Below are 15,252 nucleotides of genomic sequence, written 5' to 3'. Positions count from 1 at the left end.
TACGATCTTTTTCAACGTCGCGCGACCATCAAAAATTTTTATCACCAGTCGAAGAGTTACAGTATTTTAATGTAGAAGAATGTTCACAGAAGTTATATGTGTGAGCTACTTTATACTTTTTCATGTGTGTGACAAATGTTTTTTTTTATATTTAAGCAAAATAAAAACTTGCCAATACGATATATATATAAGTAGATATACCTATGTATTTTTATTTTATAACTTTACAGTCAAATGATTACGTCTTGACAGTAGCAGTATAAAAGCGCAAAGATGACCCTTTTAACGATAATAATCTCGATGTTAAGCGGTAGAGTTAGAGACGATTTTAGATATGATATTGAAGGTTCGAATTCGAGGAGAAGATCGTAGGGAAAAGAAAACGGCCATCTTCGCGGATGTAGTCCAGGATTACGATGTCGAGTTAACGAGACTGCGGTCTTTTCGACGCCTCGGGCTACTTATTTCGCATATCAGACACAGGCCCCAGGGCGTATAACATTTCTATATGGAGGGCGCGCGCAAACCGGCCAACACCTCAAGGCATAAATGCGGCCGCATATAAAAACGTGAAATATCACTGGTGTTTCCTTATCGTCTGCTCGGTCATATGTAAAAGCAAATAAAATCTCGGTAAGTTGCGCCAAGGGATCGCGCGGTAAGTCGCTCCGGGCCAGGTCCGTCGAATCTGATTCGGTACATTTTTAGCATATAAAAGTCGACGAACGAGGATAAATCGCACGAATCCATCGTTGGATCATATTTTTTCCGATATCGGCAAATATCTACAAATGCGAGCGACGTATAGAATGTATCGCTATTGCATGCTCATCGTACGTTTTGCTATTTTCTATTTTAAAAAATTTAATTTTGAGATATATAAAATACATATTATTATACATCAGCGATAGAATATGTAAGGAGAGGTATGAGGAACAAAGACAAAAAGGAAATACTGAGGAATGGGAAAATCCGGGAGAGAGAAAGGGAGCGTAACGTACGAAACGGACGCTGAACAATAAGCAATAATAGGTAATGCAATTCAAACGTGGTGGTGGAGGCTGGCAATATTCTGAAGCCGACGGGGTGGTTACAATGCCGGGAAATGCAAGACAGGCATTTCCTGCGAAACGCGACGCGGCGGGGCGGACAAGGGGCGGTTTGGAGAAGGGGCGAAGAACGGAGACAATCATACAATACGTGCGGGGCGTTCAGGTAGTCTATTGCGTATTTGCCTTTACGCAATTCTCTACTCGCTTCACTCGCGATATTACGCAATCGCGATTTATCCAGCGCGACGCGACGCGACGCGACGCGGCAGTCATCGTCCAGACGCGTCGCTGTATTTAATCCCGGGGAAGCTCGCAGAGTATCTGCATGAAAACGCTGCGAATAACCGCGAATACCTATATCTCATACCTCTTTTCACGATATTACGACAGTAATCGCCGACGAATTCGATTTCATGTCACGATACATTTATCTGCAAAAACAATCGTTTGAAAGTTGAGTCTAACTAATTAATTATATGAATTAATATTTATTAATAGAGGAACGCGAAGTAATTTATACGTATCATATATAGAGTAATATTTTTTAATCGTTTCCATCATTTAAGTCATTTTATTCTCATAAATTAAATTATTTTTGATATAAGTTTTGTAATAGATTTTTGTACTGTCTAGCAGAATGTTAAATTAATCATATCAAAATAGCTAGATATCTCTCTTTCTCTCTCTTCTATGCCTACGGACTACACAATGTTTCTTATGAAATCGTCTCTGTATCTAGGCTTGCGCGTAGGTTTCGTCGGCAGAATGTAGCAGGAAAGGATCTTGGGCAGAGAGAGAGAGAGAGAGAGAGAGAGAGACATGAGAACGTAGTAGATGAAATCGTTTGTTCTAATATCGCGGGTCCGACCCCTGAAGCTCGAAGATGGAAGTTCGTCCGTTGGAAATTGTCCGGGTGACGTTGCAAATGGGTCCAGACGATTCTGCCCGACTCTTGTATCCTTGCGAAATCACACACAGACACACACACACAACATGCGTACTTTCGATGTCTATGTCTGTGCTGGTAACCAGCAGCAGCTTCTCGCCTCGAAATCCCGTGGGGCTAATTTTTAAGATACTGTTCGACGTTGACAAAAGTGGCCATATCGGAGTCAAAGTTTTCGCAAGAGTGCCATATTTGTCCAGGCGCGTATTCTTTTTCACTATACAGTATCGTAAATATGTATTTCGCAAACGTGTTCGACTAACGCGTTTTTTTACTCTTTATATTTATAATTATTTATACACTCTCTCTTTCTCTCTCAAAATCGTTCTACGATTAATAACGATGACAATAAAAAAAATATGAGATTAATGAAAAGAATACTCTTGTCACATAAAACGCACGTAATTTGTACAGTTATAATATGTATTCTACTAATACAAATGTAAGTTCTCCAATTTGTATCGAAATCCTTTCTATCAAACTCCATTCTTGCCGAGTCTCTTCTCGCTTCGCGTAGCAAGATTTCCACGGAGAAACTCGAAGCGAAACGTCATCGGTCTAACTCAGAAGGCAAATGACACGAGAAATATAATCCATGCCACCCCGGACTTTGAACGCGGAGAACTTCTTACCCTTCCCACGCGACATCGTTATAACTCCTTACAGGCTTGGCCCCTCTTCCCCTCGTTCGCTTTCCCCCCTTCGTCTACGTCAATCCCAGAGAAAGCTGGGCATTGTCGTGTCGAAATTGTGCGTAACTACGACAATAGTTCGGCAGGATTGGGCGAAATTAATGAAAACTCGCGCGGGATCTACGAAGAAGGGGTGAAGAAAGGGATGAGATCTTCCCAGAAACAGATATTCCGTCCATAAGGAAGGGAGAGAGGTGGAAAGGGAGGAGAGATCGGCTAATCGTGACAAATACTGATCCGGGATTGCCGAATTATAAACTAATGTCTCGAGGAAACTTCAACCCGGAGTAACTTTCTTCCCTTCTACTCGATTACGACTCCCGAGTGTTCGCTCAACCTTTAGCATGTATACCTTAAGTCGGCTGTTTCAAGTTTTATTTGAACTTTTACAACTGTTGCTCGATAATACAAATTCTATGCATTTTTCTATTTAATTTTATTATTTTGAAAATTAAATATCTGACACTTGTATAACAAGTATTGTTTTGTTATATAATTTTATTTCTTTTTATGTCTATTTTTGCTAAAAGATAATTAGAAAATAACATTTATCAAAAGAGAGAAATCTTCTTTTTATTAACGAGAAAAAATCGATAACGTATAATGTCATATATCATAATGTATAAAGTTTTAAACGTATCGTGAACGAGAATCGGCGCGGATATTGCACCGGTGCATTTTCAACTTGTGGGAAGAAGAGATGATTTCGCCATCTTTATATCTTGCGACCGGGCGTGTAAAGGATAACGGAAAGAGGGTGGTTGATGGTAAAGTTAGAGGGCGAACGTGAGTAGGTGGACGGGCGGCCAGAATGTTCGGGCCAAGAGAGAAAGGAAATTGGATGATATTTCCCGCAACGATCAAATCTTATTGCCAATTGAAAGAGGAAAGTTCGCGGTACATTTGCCCCGAGAAATCACCGGCGACGAAGAGGTGAGTTGGCGAAAATAGCCGCTGCGATCTGCCATTTCGCGAACCACTCGTGGTGGGTTTCATCGCGATAGCAAGCTCGCCTACAAGAAAGTAATACGCGGGGAATAATTACGGGCAGATTGATAATCTTGCAAATCATTAATGGAATATATTTATTTTCGTCGATGTAATTTAGAATTGAATATCATTCATATACCCGCAATATCTTTTATTTAAAAAGTTTTTTTTTAAGAGAGCTCTTTTAATATTTTTATATAAAACAGATATTTTATCTTGCTTTATTTTGAGAATAATAAAAAAAAGATGTTCTTTAGAACATTTAGCGAAAGTAATTTTCAATACTTTTGATGTTAATTAGCGCAGATTGCAAATCTCTGAACGATTTCCTTTCATTTATTCGTGTCCCCTTATCGCGTCGCACATTTCGGCAATATCATCAGAAGCCGAAAGATTGCACAAAGTGGAGGTTCGCGGTCCAATTTCGATGTCCCTCCTCATAATTTCATCTATCAGTATCCGCGAAAGGACAGAGCGGCCACTTTCGCGGGAAGATCACGTTTGGGTTTGGGGTGGGTTGTAATGAGCGGACGAAAGCGTCAGCGGCATCTAATGTCAGAAATTATAGCATATTGGCAATAAAATCCGGAGCGGGGTCCACCCTTGTACGAGCGAGCTCAACACGGTCGCCGCTTCTATTTAGGGAGGTGGTTCGCTTATTGTAACGAATGTCGGAACCACGTTTTGCCATTACACACGATCTTGTCTCGAGGGAGAGAACGTCTGATATAACCGATAACATTCCCAATCGATAATCGCGCCATTGCCTCTTACGAGCATCGTTAATATCTTCGTGAAATATTGACACATCTAATAATACGTTTATGAAATGATAAAAATAATATTATAAAAATTCTGCGATATACATACTATCATAAATTTCAAGATGTACTATTTTAAGCTTTAACATGTATCCCGGTCGCAATAAATTTATATCACTCTCTAGTTGACCATGCCGAGTATAAAAGTTTATTAATTTATAAGCTAAATATGTATACATATATATAACGGGAAAATAATACAATCCAATGAATTAAAACATTTAAAACATGCACGATTTTTTCTCTTTAGATTTAACAAAGTATGATACGTATTTAAAGTTGTATGAACGAAACATTCAGTGGAACGATATAAAACGTAAATGACAAATTATTTGAAAAAAATGTCACAGAATACATTATTCTTAACATTAATTATATACAATAGTTGTGATTACTGACATATTTCTACTTCTGAGAGTTATTATTGATATATGCACATTTATCTATACTGTAGAATCACAAAGTGCGGTTTTACCATGGATTTTCCTAACTTCCATCCGATCTGACATCTTTTTCTTGTCTTTGGTATTTGGCGATTTCATACTGAAATTAACTTCCGTTTCAGAACTATCAGCTTCGGACTCAAATAAATGTACATCTGATTTTACACTGCTGTCTATCTAAAAGTTTTGAATATATGAAATATTATATACATATATAGATTTATATTTTCTCTTACGAATTATTAGAAAAATATATATTTCAAATTTTACATATATGCTAATTCTATAATATATGTATATATAATTTATATTTTTTATGTTTTAATTTAGTCAAAAGATTTCCAAGTTCTGGCTAATTATATATATCATTATCAATTATTAATTTACTTCTTATAGATAAATATTATTGTATATTGCATGTGAACAAACTTGACAAAATTCGAATTTAATACTGTCTCCATCTTTCTCATCGAAAGAAGTCGTGCAATCTTCACTTAGGACTGATGATACATCTAATTCTCCCGAATTAACATGTTTAGGTACTAAGCAGATACTATCCGTTAAACTGCAATCAGTTTCATCGACTCTTAAAGATTCTATCGACTGTTTTGACATATCTTGATCCTCAGTTGGTTTAAATTCGTATAAAGAATCGATTTCGGATAGTGTACTATTTTCAGTAAAAGATTTTTCCAAATTATTTAAATTGTTTGGAACAGTTTTAAATTGTTCTTCTTTCTCTTTTATTTCATTTTGAAGATGTTTCACTAAAATCTCGTATTCTTGTATTGTGGCATCCATGCAATTCTTAAGCAGAGATGTTTCTAATTCTTTATCTTCTAGTTGCATCTTTAAACGAATTATTTCATCTTGATTGTCATCGTAAGTCTTGTAAATTCCGTTCAGAAACGCTGAATTATTTTTATAATCTGAGAAATGAGATTTAAAATTAATTTGCATTTTTATGACATTTGCCATACTTTTACGCAAATCTGTACAACATTGCAAGTCTTCTTTAGTCGAATCAATACTTTCGTTAACTTCAATAACTTGCTTGCTTAGATTTCTCGCTTTCTCGCTATTTGATCTGTTTAGATCTGTTATGTTGCGTATTTCGCTCTTCAATGAAATAACTTCGCTCTCTCTTTCCGCTATCTTCGTTATTAACTCCTTAAGTTTATCCTCGAGAGTCAATTGAGTCTCTAAACATTCGTACAACTGCCTACAAAGTTCATTCTTATCTCTTTGACATCGCTTCATAATGATCTCGAAATCATGTATCTTTTCAAACAGTTCGTAGCCTTTTGCAAACTTGTGTTGCATTTGAACAACCTTCTCATCGAGCTCGTTTATTTGCAGAGTTTTTCGTAACACTTCGTCCTCTAAACTTTCGATTCTTGGTAAATGTTCATTCGCACATTTATCAGACGCTTTGTCCAATTGGTTATTCATCGAAGATAGTTTTTTCTCAAGATATTTGGATTTTTCTATATATCTTTCTAGACATTTAGATATTCGATGTTTGTTTTCTTCCTTAATTATTAATTTGCGAGTCAGTTCACTGATTTTGTTTTTATATTCTTGCATCTCATCCTCTGTTAGTTTGGACGAAACATCGCGTTTGATTGCAATTTCTCTCTTTTCTTCGATCGATTGTTTTTGTATTTCTTCTTCGTACAGTAATTGACATTCATGCTGAATAATCTTGCGTTCGTTCACATAAGCTGCCTCATTTAAGGCGTAAATCACATCTTTGATAGTTTCCAAGTTTTCAGATAATTCGGTAATATGTAAAGTCTCTTCATGATCCTGTTTCTTCGAATCTGTCACAACAGTATTCTCTTCGATAAGGCAAGTTTGCGTGTCTTCATTGTCGCAGCTGTATGAACTATCGCATACGCTGATAGATCTTCTACTTCCGTTTTGTAATCCGCTGCTCACACCTGAATCATTCTTGTTGCTTCTATCGCTTGATTTTGAAATATTGCAATCCGTACTATCGTTATTTTCGAAAAAACTTCCGCGATCGGTGTCAGAAATGTTCGATGATTTTTTTTCTGCTGATTCTGCACGCGTTGGTGTTGTAAATAATTTTGGAACGACAATCCAATCGTCAAAATTGCGTTTATCCGCAGTGGGTGAACTCATATGCGTCTGAAAAGAATTTTTCTCTGCAGAAGAAACAAATACATTATTGTGCTCAAAAAATCTATCGACTGTGTAATCATGAAATGAGATGTTTGTCCATCGATCATTGCATTTCTGATTCTTCACATAGTCATCCTTTATACCATTCAAGCATTGTTGAGTTTCAGCAAGCTGTTTTTCTTGCATGTGTATACGATCTTTCAGCGTGACGATATAAACTTCTTTGCGCGAAAGTTCCTCCTCCAATTCTTTAATCTTGTTCAAGATATCGTTCGAGAGATCCTCCGATTTTGATAATTCCTGATTCATTATTACTTTCGAAGCAGCTTCAATATCTTTGTCCTTCGTCGCGCAGATATATTCATTAATTTCTTTAAGCTTCGTCTCGGTCATTTTTATCTCTTCATACATTAAACGTTCCAGATTGTTTACGAGATGATCGGGATCGTTTTCAGTATTGCTATCCCATTTACAAATCCTAGGTTGCATGAGCTGCCGGAACTTTTTCAATTCTTTTGTTATTAACGCCAATTCGAAGCTGCACTTGTTCTTTTTGCAGAGAATCATTTTATTCTCATCTCTCAGTTTCTTCATCGTTTCTTTCAAAAGCATCATCTCGGAAGTAACTTGCGCATTTTCTGTCTCGAGTTCTTCATAAAGCGCGTGACTGTCCTCGATGTAATCACCGCTATCTCCTCTCTTTCTCTTTTTGTGCCGCATCAAGTTATCGATTCGCTCCTCATAAAAGTTTTTGACCTGTTTGACTGACCATTTCAATAGATCGTGCCTCTCAGTTTCGATCTCTTGGGTATGTTTTTTATAGGTTGCTTTCATCTCTTCGATCATGCGTGAATAATGGTCAGCTAACTCTTTTCGAATGGCGTATTCGCGATTCAAAATATCATTTTTTGTAGTTTCCAATTCTTTCATTAACTTTTTATTTTCCTCTTGTATATTTTTATTTGCTTCCCAATCGATACGGTTAATCTCCTCCTCGTCTTGAAGCCGAGTTACTCGACCAATAAATAATGATGAAACGACATTATCACGCGGTTCTAAACTTACTGCACCTTTATACCACTCTTTATAGTTTTTGTAAGTATCAATCATCATTAACCTTCTAGCTTCATCACAGAAATTAAAAATATTTTGCGTTTCAATGTAAAAATTCGGAGTAAAAGCGACATTTACTATAAAAATTAAATTTTGTTGACCGGAAAGAGCAGGTTGGAATATCCTCGTTAACTTTGATTCGCGAAAAGGAGCCTCCCGATTTATACTCACGGCTGTAAGGCATCTACCAAGTACCAACAAGCTATTATTGATAAAGCTAGCTTCGTGCATGTCTGATATTTTCTGGTGCGTTCCGTATTGCGTGGAGCTGGCTAAATCGCAGAAAGTAAGAGTACTAAATATCATTTGGGGGGGGTATCGATCATCATTTAGATTTCTTGTTAGATTCATCTTGAAAATAGTATGCGATCGAGAGCGTCTCGGATTCGACGACGTCGCAGTGGTTCTCATTCTTGATTGGCCCGCCAGGAAAATCTGACAAGCTTCCAACGCAGAACTGGCGCGCACCTGCGAACTAAAAATATGAGTTTCTCCTTTTTCGTTCGTACTTAATCTCAATGGACAACCCATCTCCTCCAACAAATCGTAAATTTTTCCGTTATAAATTTCCACAAAGGATAACCACACATTGTGCGATGCCGAATTTTTGCACTCTATGCATCCATCGCAAAGATTCTTCGGCTGCGAGTTTTCCAAAAATCTCGTGGCTTCTTCTGTGGACATTTGTTTTATAATATTCTCCGATCTAGATTTTAATCGATGCCATGTCTTTTTCTCTCTCATATATTGCAAATATTCATTCCGATAAAAACTATCCTCACACTTCGGTTTGAACTTCCGCGTAAAAAAGCAACATTTTTTCTTCGAAAACACGAGCTGAATGCTGCGCATTATTATACCGGGTGACGTAGACGTACCGAACAGCGTATAAGTCTTCCCAGAATCCCTTGTGCCGTAAGTCATAATGGTCGAACTTTTACCGTTGAGGAACTCCGCAACCCGATGTTTTATGGATCGCTCGAACATTTCCGCCTGTGAAGTTTCTGATCCGAAGATCTTCGTAAAAACGTGTCGCCTGACGGTGGCTTCGCTCGATTTCCTGGATGAATTTCGAACATTACTTTCGAATGACGGAAGTTTCGTTAGAAGAGTCGACGGATTGAGTATCTGGTACATGCTTTCTCCTTCTTTGGTCTCCGTCGGTTTTATTCTTAGATACATTTCGAACGAAGTAGACATTTTGGAATCTAACGGTGTCGATTCCATGTCGGAATATTCTGCACTTTTCTTATTGTAAGAAAGTAGGACAGATTGTCTTGACTTCTTGACTGAATTCATTTGTAAATGAGTGAAAGTCCTTCAGGGAATTTTTTTCGATTCGTATTGAACTTTAACGTGAATTCAAATGTACGATAAAATAACTGATTGATATTCCGAATCAATTAAAATTTGGTTATGATTATTAAGAAAATTATTTCATGTCCATGCTGTCAGTATTTTTCTGAAATGTGGTATTAAATGTATTATAAATATCTCAATAAATTAATATCTAGATAGAAAGAAATTTGCTTACTACAAATGGAACCATTGAAAAATGCATTCAAAATTTTTTACATATTTCTCAAGCGATTTTCACATATACATACGTGATGTCTTCATTGAATTTTTAAATTCTTGCGAATGTTAATGCCATGATTCAATATCGTTTCATTCCTGCGATAATTCTAGCAATTTAACCTATACGTATAAGCAGAGAGATATCGACAACGGCATCCCGAAATGACAATTGAAGTCTGACGTGAAAATGACTCATCATCTGACTGAAACTAGAAATATCGATTCAACAGAAATTTATTTACTTTTTGGTAGCCATAGAAACTGCTTATGACATATGCAAAATATATACGAAAAAGTTTCTATTCTAAAAGTAATTATATTTTTTCTAATATTCTTTCTATTAATTAGAAAGATGATTATAAAAAATAGAACAGATATTTAGCAGATTTAACAAAAGCTATTTATACAGTACATGTAATATCGCGTGAGTATATTTATATTTTATTAAAGATCATTTCAATATTTTCGCCAACTATTGAAGGCACATCTAATTTTGTCGTTAATTCGTATGTCATAATTTACGAGAGGACACATTTTCTCTTACGCGTCCATTCATCTGTCGCCAAGGCATGCAGGCGCGCGTTCTAACGCATATATGAGAGAACGTATAAAGACAAACTCGTCGAAATTCGGCGATGGCATTTGGCGATACATATGGCAAAATACAGAGAACACGCGGGAGAGATCGGCGCGACGCCGAGGAGGAAAGGAATCCTCTCGCGAGACCGTCTCGAAATATCTTCAAAGATGAGCAGTACGCGGTAATTTATACGCGTGTCGTCCGGCTCATTAAACGCCGCCAATCAAAGCCGAAGCTAATAGCGGTGCCGCGGGTGCGCATTGCGCAGCCGGCCTCTTCTCTCCCCCCTAAACCCTCCAAAGTCTCTCCCTCGAGATGGGGCCCGCGCGATGCGCGAAATCCGCCGTAATCTCGGCATCAGAATCGGTATCGCGCGAGCGACTCACACAAGTCGGCCACTGTGCGATCCCCGTGCACCGGCTAAATCGCCGAATGCGGTTTGGATCGGCGGTGCCTTTCAAGCTACAATCGACCCCTTGTATCGACAGTATGCGGCGGCGGTCGCCGCAACCTTTGCCTCTCCCATCCCGGCGGCCCTTCCGCTGTCGGAGCAGTCCTTCTGCTCCGAGATTTCGCTCTTACTTAGCCGTCTTCCCTCGCGAGTGCATATCGCCTCATCGCACGCGCGCGTCTTCTCGTATACTGGATTAAAGCTTGCCGCCGCGAAACCATCCTCGGTGGTCTCTTATTGCCCCATTAAATGTATAACCGTATCGGTATTGCTCGATAATAATTATTCAAAACGACGCGATAAAGGCGACTTTATATTATATAGAAAATTATAATTAATACGATTTCTAAGTGTCTTATATCTTGCATTTTATTTTTTCGTTTCGCGAGATGCTACGTATAATACAGAATTTCCGGAGCAAACTTATATAGGAAGGGGTCCGAATCGCGTGGCATCGCATATCGAGACGAAGCTTCGGCCAGGTCGGAGACCATAACGGAGACTCGAGGGATCTTAAGTATTTACGTCATAATAGACACATCACTTTTGATCTACGGCGTAACTCGGCGATACGGTCCAACATACCATGGGTCGTAAAAACCTCGAAGAAGAAGAAGAAGAAGAAAGAAGAAGAAGATGCGAAGAAACAAGAAGAAAGGGGAGGTCCTTCTTTCCTTTACGGCGAGAAGGAGAACAAGCCAATATATAGGCGCGCTCGTATATAAGATGTTGCTGGTGTATGAAAAATAACAGCCTCGCCTCCCCCCTATATCGGGCGTTAATGCCTCCACGGTGGATTGATGTTCCGCCTTTATGGGTTATTTATTTAATACTGACAAATTTCACCCGGTGCCCCTGCCACCGGTGTGGTGGCCTCGCCGACCGCTTCTTTTATGGCGCCTTTGATGGCGTTGGAGAACCAAGACTCGCGGGGTACCAGCGATTCGATAGAGGTTCCAGCATGGAACAGCGTGTCTTGAAACACCGCCTTGAACCTTGAATCGATCCAGACATTGTTTTCTTCTTTCCATAATCGTGCCACGCTTCCTAACGTCTAACGCATTATGAGAAAAGGTATACGATGAAGAAGACGTGTAACATACACACGATGCAAAAATACGATATTCTCAAGTATGAATTTTTAAGGACCAACTTTTTGTGGAATACAAACATGTAATTTTACGATGTAAAAGAGGAAACCTGCGCGTACACTTTTACTGACTTTTACCTATACTTTCTCCTTAATTCAGACTTAATTCTGCAAAAGAAAAAAACAACGAAAAGTATTTCAGAATTTTCCGCTTTACATAAGAGACAATGTAACCGTGAAACGAGCTCCACCGCGTGAAATATTACCGCTTTAATATACAATCGGTAATTAATTCGTTGCCGTATAGTAACCGGAGTTGTTCACATGTTTCCTCCTATTACTAACCATATTATTACAATTTAATTATCCTGAATGATTAATTGATAACGTCACCATCACGTTCATTCGTAACGTTCGTCACTCGAGGCGGCAAGATGCAATCGATCGATGATCCAGATATCGCTCCATATCGATAAGTTTTATTATACACATCGCGCGCGTATGCACACGCACGCTGTGCGTGCTTGTGCGTGTCCCGTGGCAGCTGCCGAAGTCGCGCGGCGGCTCGTAAGAATGATGATGATGATGATGACGACGACGACGGTCGCATGCAAGTCGAACGAGAGAGGAGCGAAAAGAGAAGGAAGAGAGGAGGCTATCTCGCGCGTGTTTCAAATCAACTCAAATGATGAGTTATAAATGCCACTAGACGGCCCAGACTGATCCCGAGTTAAGATACCTCGGTGCATCCGCGTCTTTTGATATAAATCATGTATTGGCGATAATGCAATAACGACTCGCGCATAATCCGACTGCGCTATATCAAGGTCACATTAATCATTATAACAATCGATGGGAAATAAACTTATCAAATTAGAGACCTAATACATACATGATGTTTTTTTATTTCTTCCACAAGTGCGATTTTTATTAGCCTCGATGACTTGTGCGCGCAACACAATTCATCGAAAGAGTTAATGGAGACAGTCGTGGAAAAAATAATAAATTCAAGATACGCGCGGTATAAATCGCGCATAAATTCGCAATAACGTTGATCGAGGAAAAAAAATACAAAACAGCCACAGCATTGTTACTAAAGCGAATTGCCGGTTATAATCGGCCTGGTAATTAGATGCAGCGGCGAGTGAGTGAGTTATGGCTTGGTAATTGTAGGGCAGAGACGCATGCCTTACCGCAAACGTTAACGATTGTCTATGTATCTTCGCGATGATCGTGATCAAAGAGAAGCATACACAGGTATAAAATACTCATAAATATTGCCTGGCACAAAAATACGTACGATCGAGCGCGCATATACATGTATATAAATTCTCGAGTCTGCGACTCCTGGCGAACTAATTACATCGTAAACGTAAAATTGCGTTTACCACGAGCTACCTGCACCAAAAGATGCCGCGCGAGTGAATAATATTCGCATTACTGTCGCCTTTTGCGTTAATAACGGCCGAGTTGCGGACCAATTAAGACACATCACCGAGCAAAACGATCGAAGGGACTTTTAGTGACAGTTGGCGTCATTAGGGTGATGATGTCCAGCCATGTGCGAAGGCCCCATATTCGTTTTTAAACAATTTCATAACATGAGAGGCGATCGCTATCGCCGCGTATCATCTCTGTGAGATCATCGGTGACCATCTTTATAAGCGCGCGTCATTTCCGCTCGAACTTACGGCTGGGTTATTGCGGTCGTCAAACATCTGTCCGTGTATGAGCTAATGCGATCAAGCCTCGATCGATTTTGATCGAGGACTTGACATCTGAAAACATAAACATTTACGAACGTTCGTTTCAAGTAATATCAGATATAGATATATACATAAAAATTATAATAACTTAATGCTCTTGATAAAAAAAAACTTTGAAAAAGAATAGTGAATTTTAATAAAAATATTATTAGAATGATTATTTTTTATTAAAATTTTTTTATTTTTAGATTAATTTAAAACATGATTCTCTACATATAAAAATTTTTAAGTATTGTTACTTATTACTACTTACATTTTTTTATAATATTCCGTTTTCTATTAGATTAATTCATTAAATAAAATATAATGTGTTTTTGATCGTACTTAAAAATTATTTGCAATAGAAAAATATTAAAATCATCCTATATTGTCATCTCTATATCACAGCCTTATTATCTTTTAATAAATCCTGTCGAGCTATATATAATACTTTATCTCCTAGGAGCCGAAAAATCCATCACAGGCTTCATACAAGAGAAGATGGTTGAATTCACGTCTCCAGACATCAGTTTCTCAAGCGGCTTCGACCGTTTCGCCTCGAAGATATTAGATTTATCCATTTGTTTGCCGAAAGTCTCATAAATATAAGCTCCCTTTGACGGCATCCCACGGGTCTTATCCGCCGTCATGATCTCGTGGGTGGGCGGTTAGATGAGCGCGCGAGGTGCGAGGGTGTAGGGACAGAGGGGGTAAGATCGATTCGATATAGTTCGCCTTCGTACCGGCATCAGTATTCCCAATTAACGAGATCCTTTCATCGGCCACGGAGATAGAACGGGGAGAGGTTACATTTATAAATATGATGATCGTAAAAGAGGAGGCATTACCATCGATGAAACGAGGCAGATTTTCTGGTGCTTCCTAGAAAAGAGAAAGAATGAGAGAGAGAGAGAGAGAGAGAAGCGCAGTTATTGCACGGAGAAAGGGACGAAATTGATGGCGACGCAACGGGACGGGGATGGGAGATCTTACGGATCGTGTCGGGCGTAATCTAAAGGGAATAATTAATGCCCGCCTCATTGGCGTAAGCTTTCGCCAATCGCTAGGAACTCGCGAAATTTCCAAGCTGATCCTTATGTTAATTGAGAGTGCTTTTCACATTTATTATACATCCTAAATACATATATTTTAATATATATAGTTTAATAATTAAAAAATTTTATACCTTATTTAGATTTACTATTTTGAAATATAGGAGAATCTGAATCTTTTTAATTTAAAAATTTTTTAAATTTATTTTACATATATAAAAATATACGCGTTATAATTTATATATAAAATATATTTTAAGTATATAATATTCACAAAAGAAAATCGTAATTCATCAAGGTACATCTCAAAATTGTACTTCCGACAAATAATTATTTAATTAATTTCGAGAGATACACCCAAAGATTAGTTCTAACTTCTGACAATGTTTGTATAACAACAAATTTCGATGCAAGGAACGTCGAGTATACAGGCAACTGTACGAAGGCGGCTTATAGGGGCGTCGCTGGGGCTGATCAAAGACGATGAAGCTTCGGGGAGGAAAATTGGTAAAGAGGGACTATGTACGCGCTACAAGCGTATCCGTCGAACG

At 38.4% G+C, this 15,252-nt stretch overlaps 1 protein-coding gene and 1 long non-coding RNA gene across 2 annotated transcripts in view; one reads left to right on the top strand and one right to left on the bottom strand.

Annotated features, from left to right (window-relative positions):
- Positions 1–15,252, top strand: part of LOC145941885 (uncharacterized) — a 137,892-nt gene that overhangs the window by 90,668 nt on the left and 31,972 nt on the right. The window lies entirely within an intron of this gene.
- On the bottom strand, positions 4,945–14,299 carry LOC145941509 (uncharacterized). Its single transcript, XM_083047617.1, is given in 5 exon segments — positions 4,945–5,121; positions 5,374–9,472; positions 9,474–9,554; positions 11,648–11,868; positions 14,165–14,299. Coding segments are annotated over 5 exon segments (4,713 nt in total).

The sequence above is a fragment of the Prenolepis imparis genome, unplaced genomic scaffold, assembly GCF_030444845.1.
Source record: "Prenolepis imparis isolate NDT839.2.m4 unplaced genomic scaffold, iyPreImpa1.0 SCAF_10, whole genome shotgun sequence".
In the NCBI taxonomy this organism is placed as follows: domain Eukaryota; kingdom Metazoa; phylum Arthropoda; class Insecta; order Hymenoptera; family Formicidae; genus Prenolepis; species Prenolepis imparis.
The sequence above is the reverse complement of the archived record's forward strand: the minus strand, read 5'-3'. Positions and strand labels throughout refer to the sequence as shown.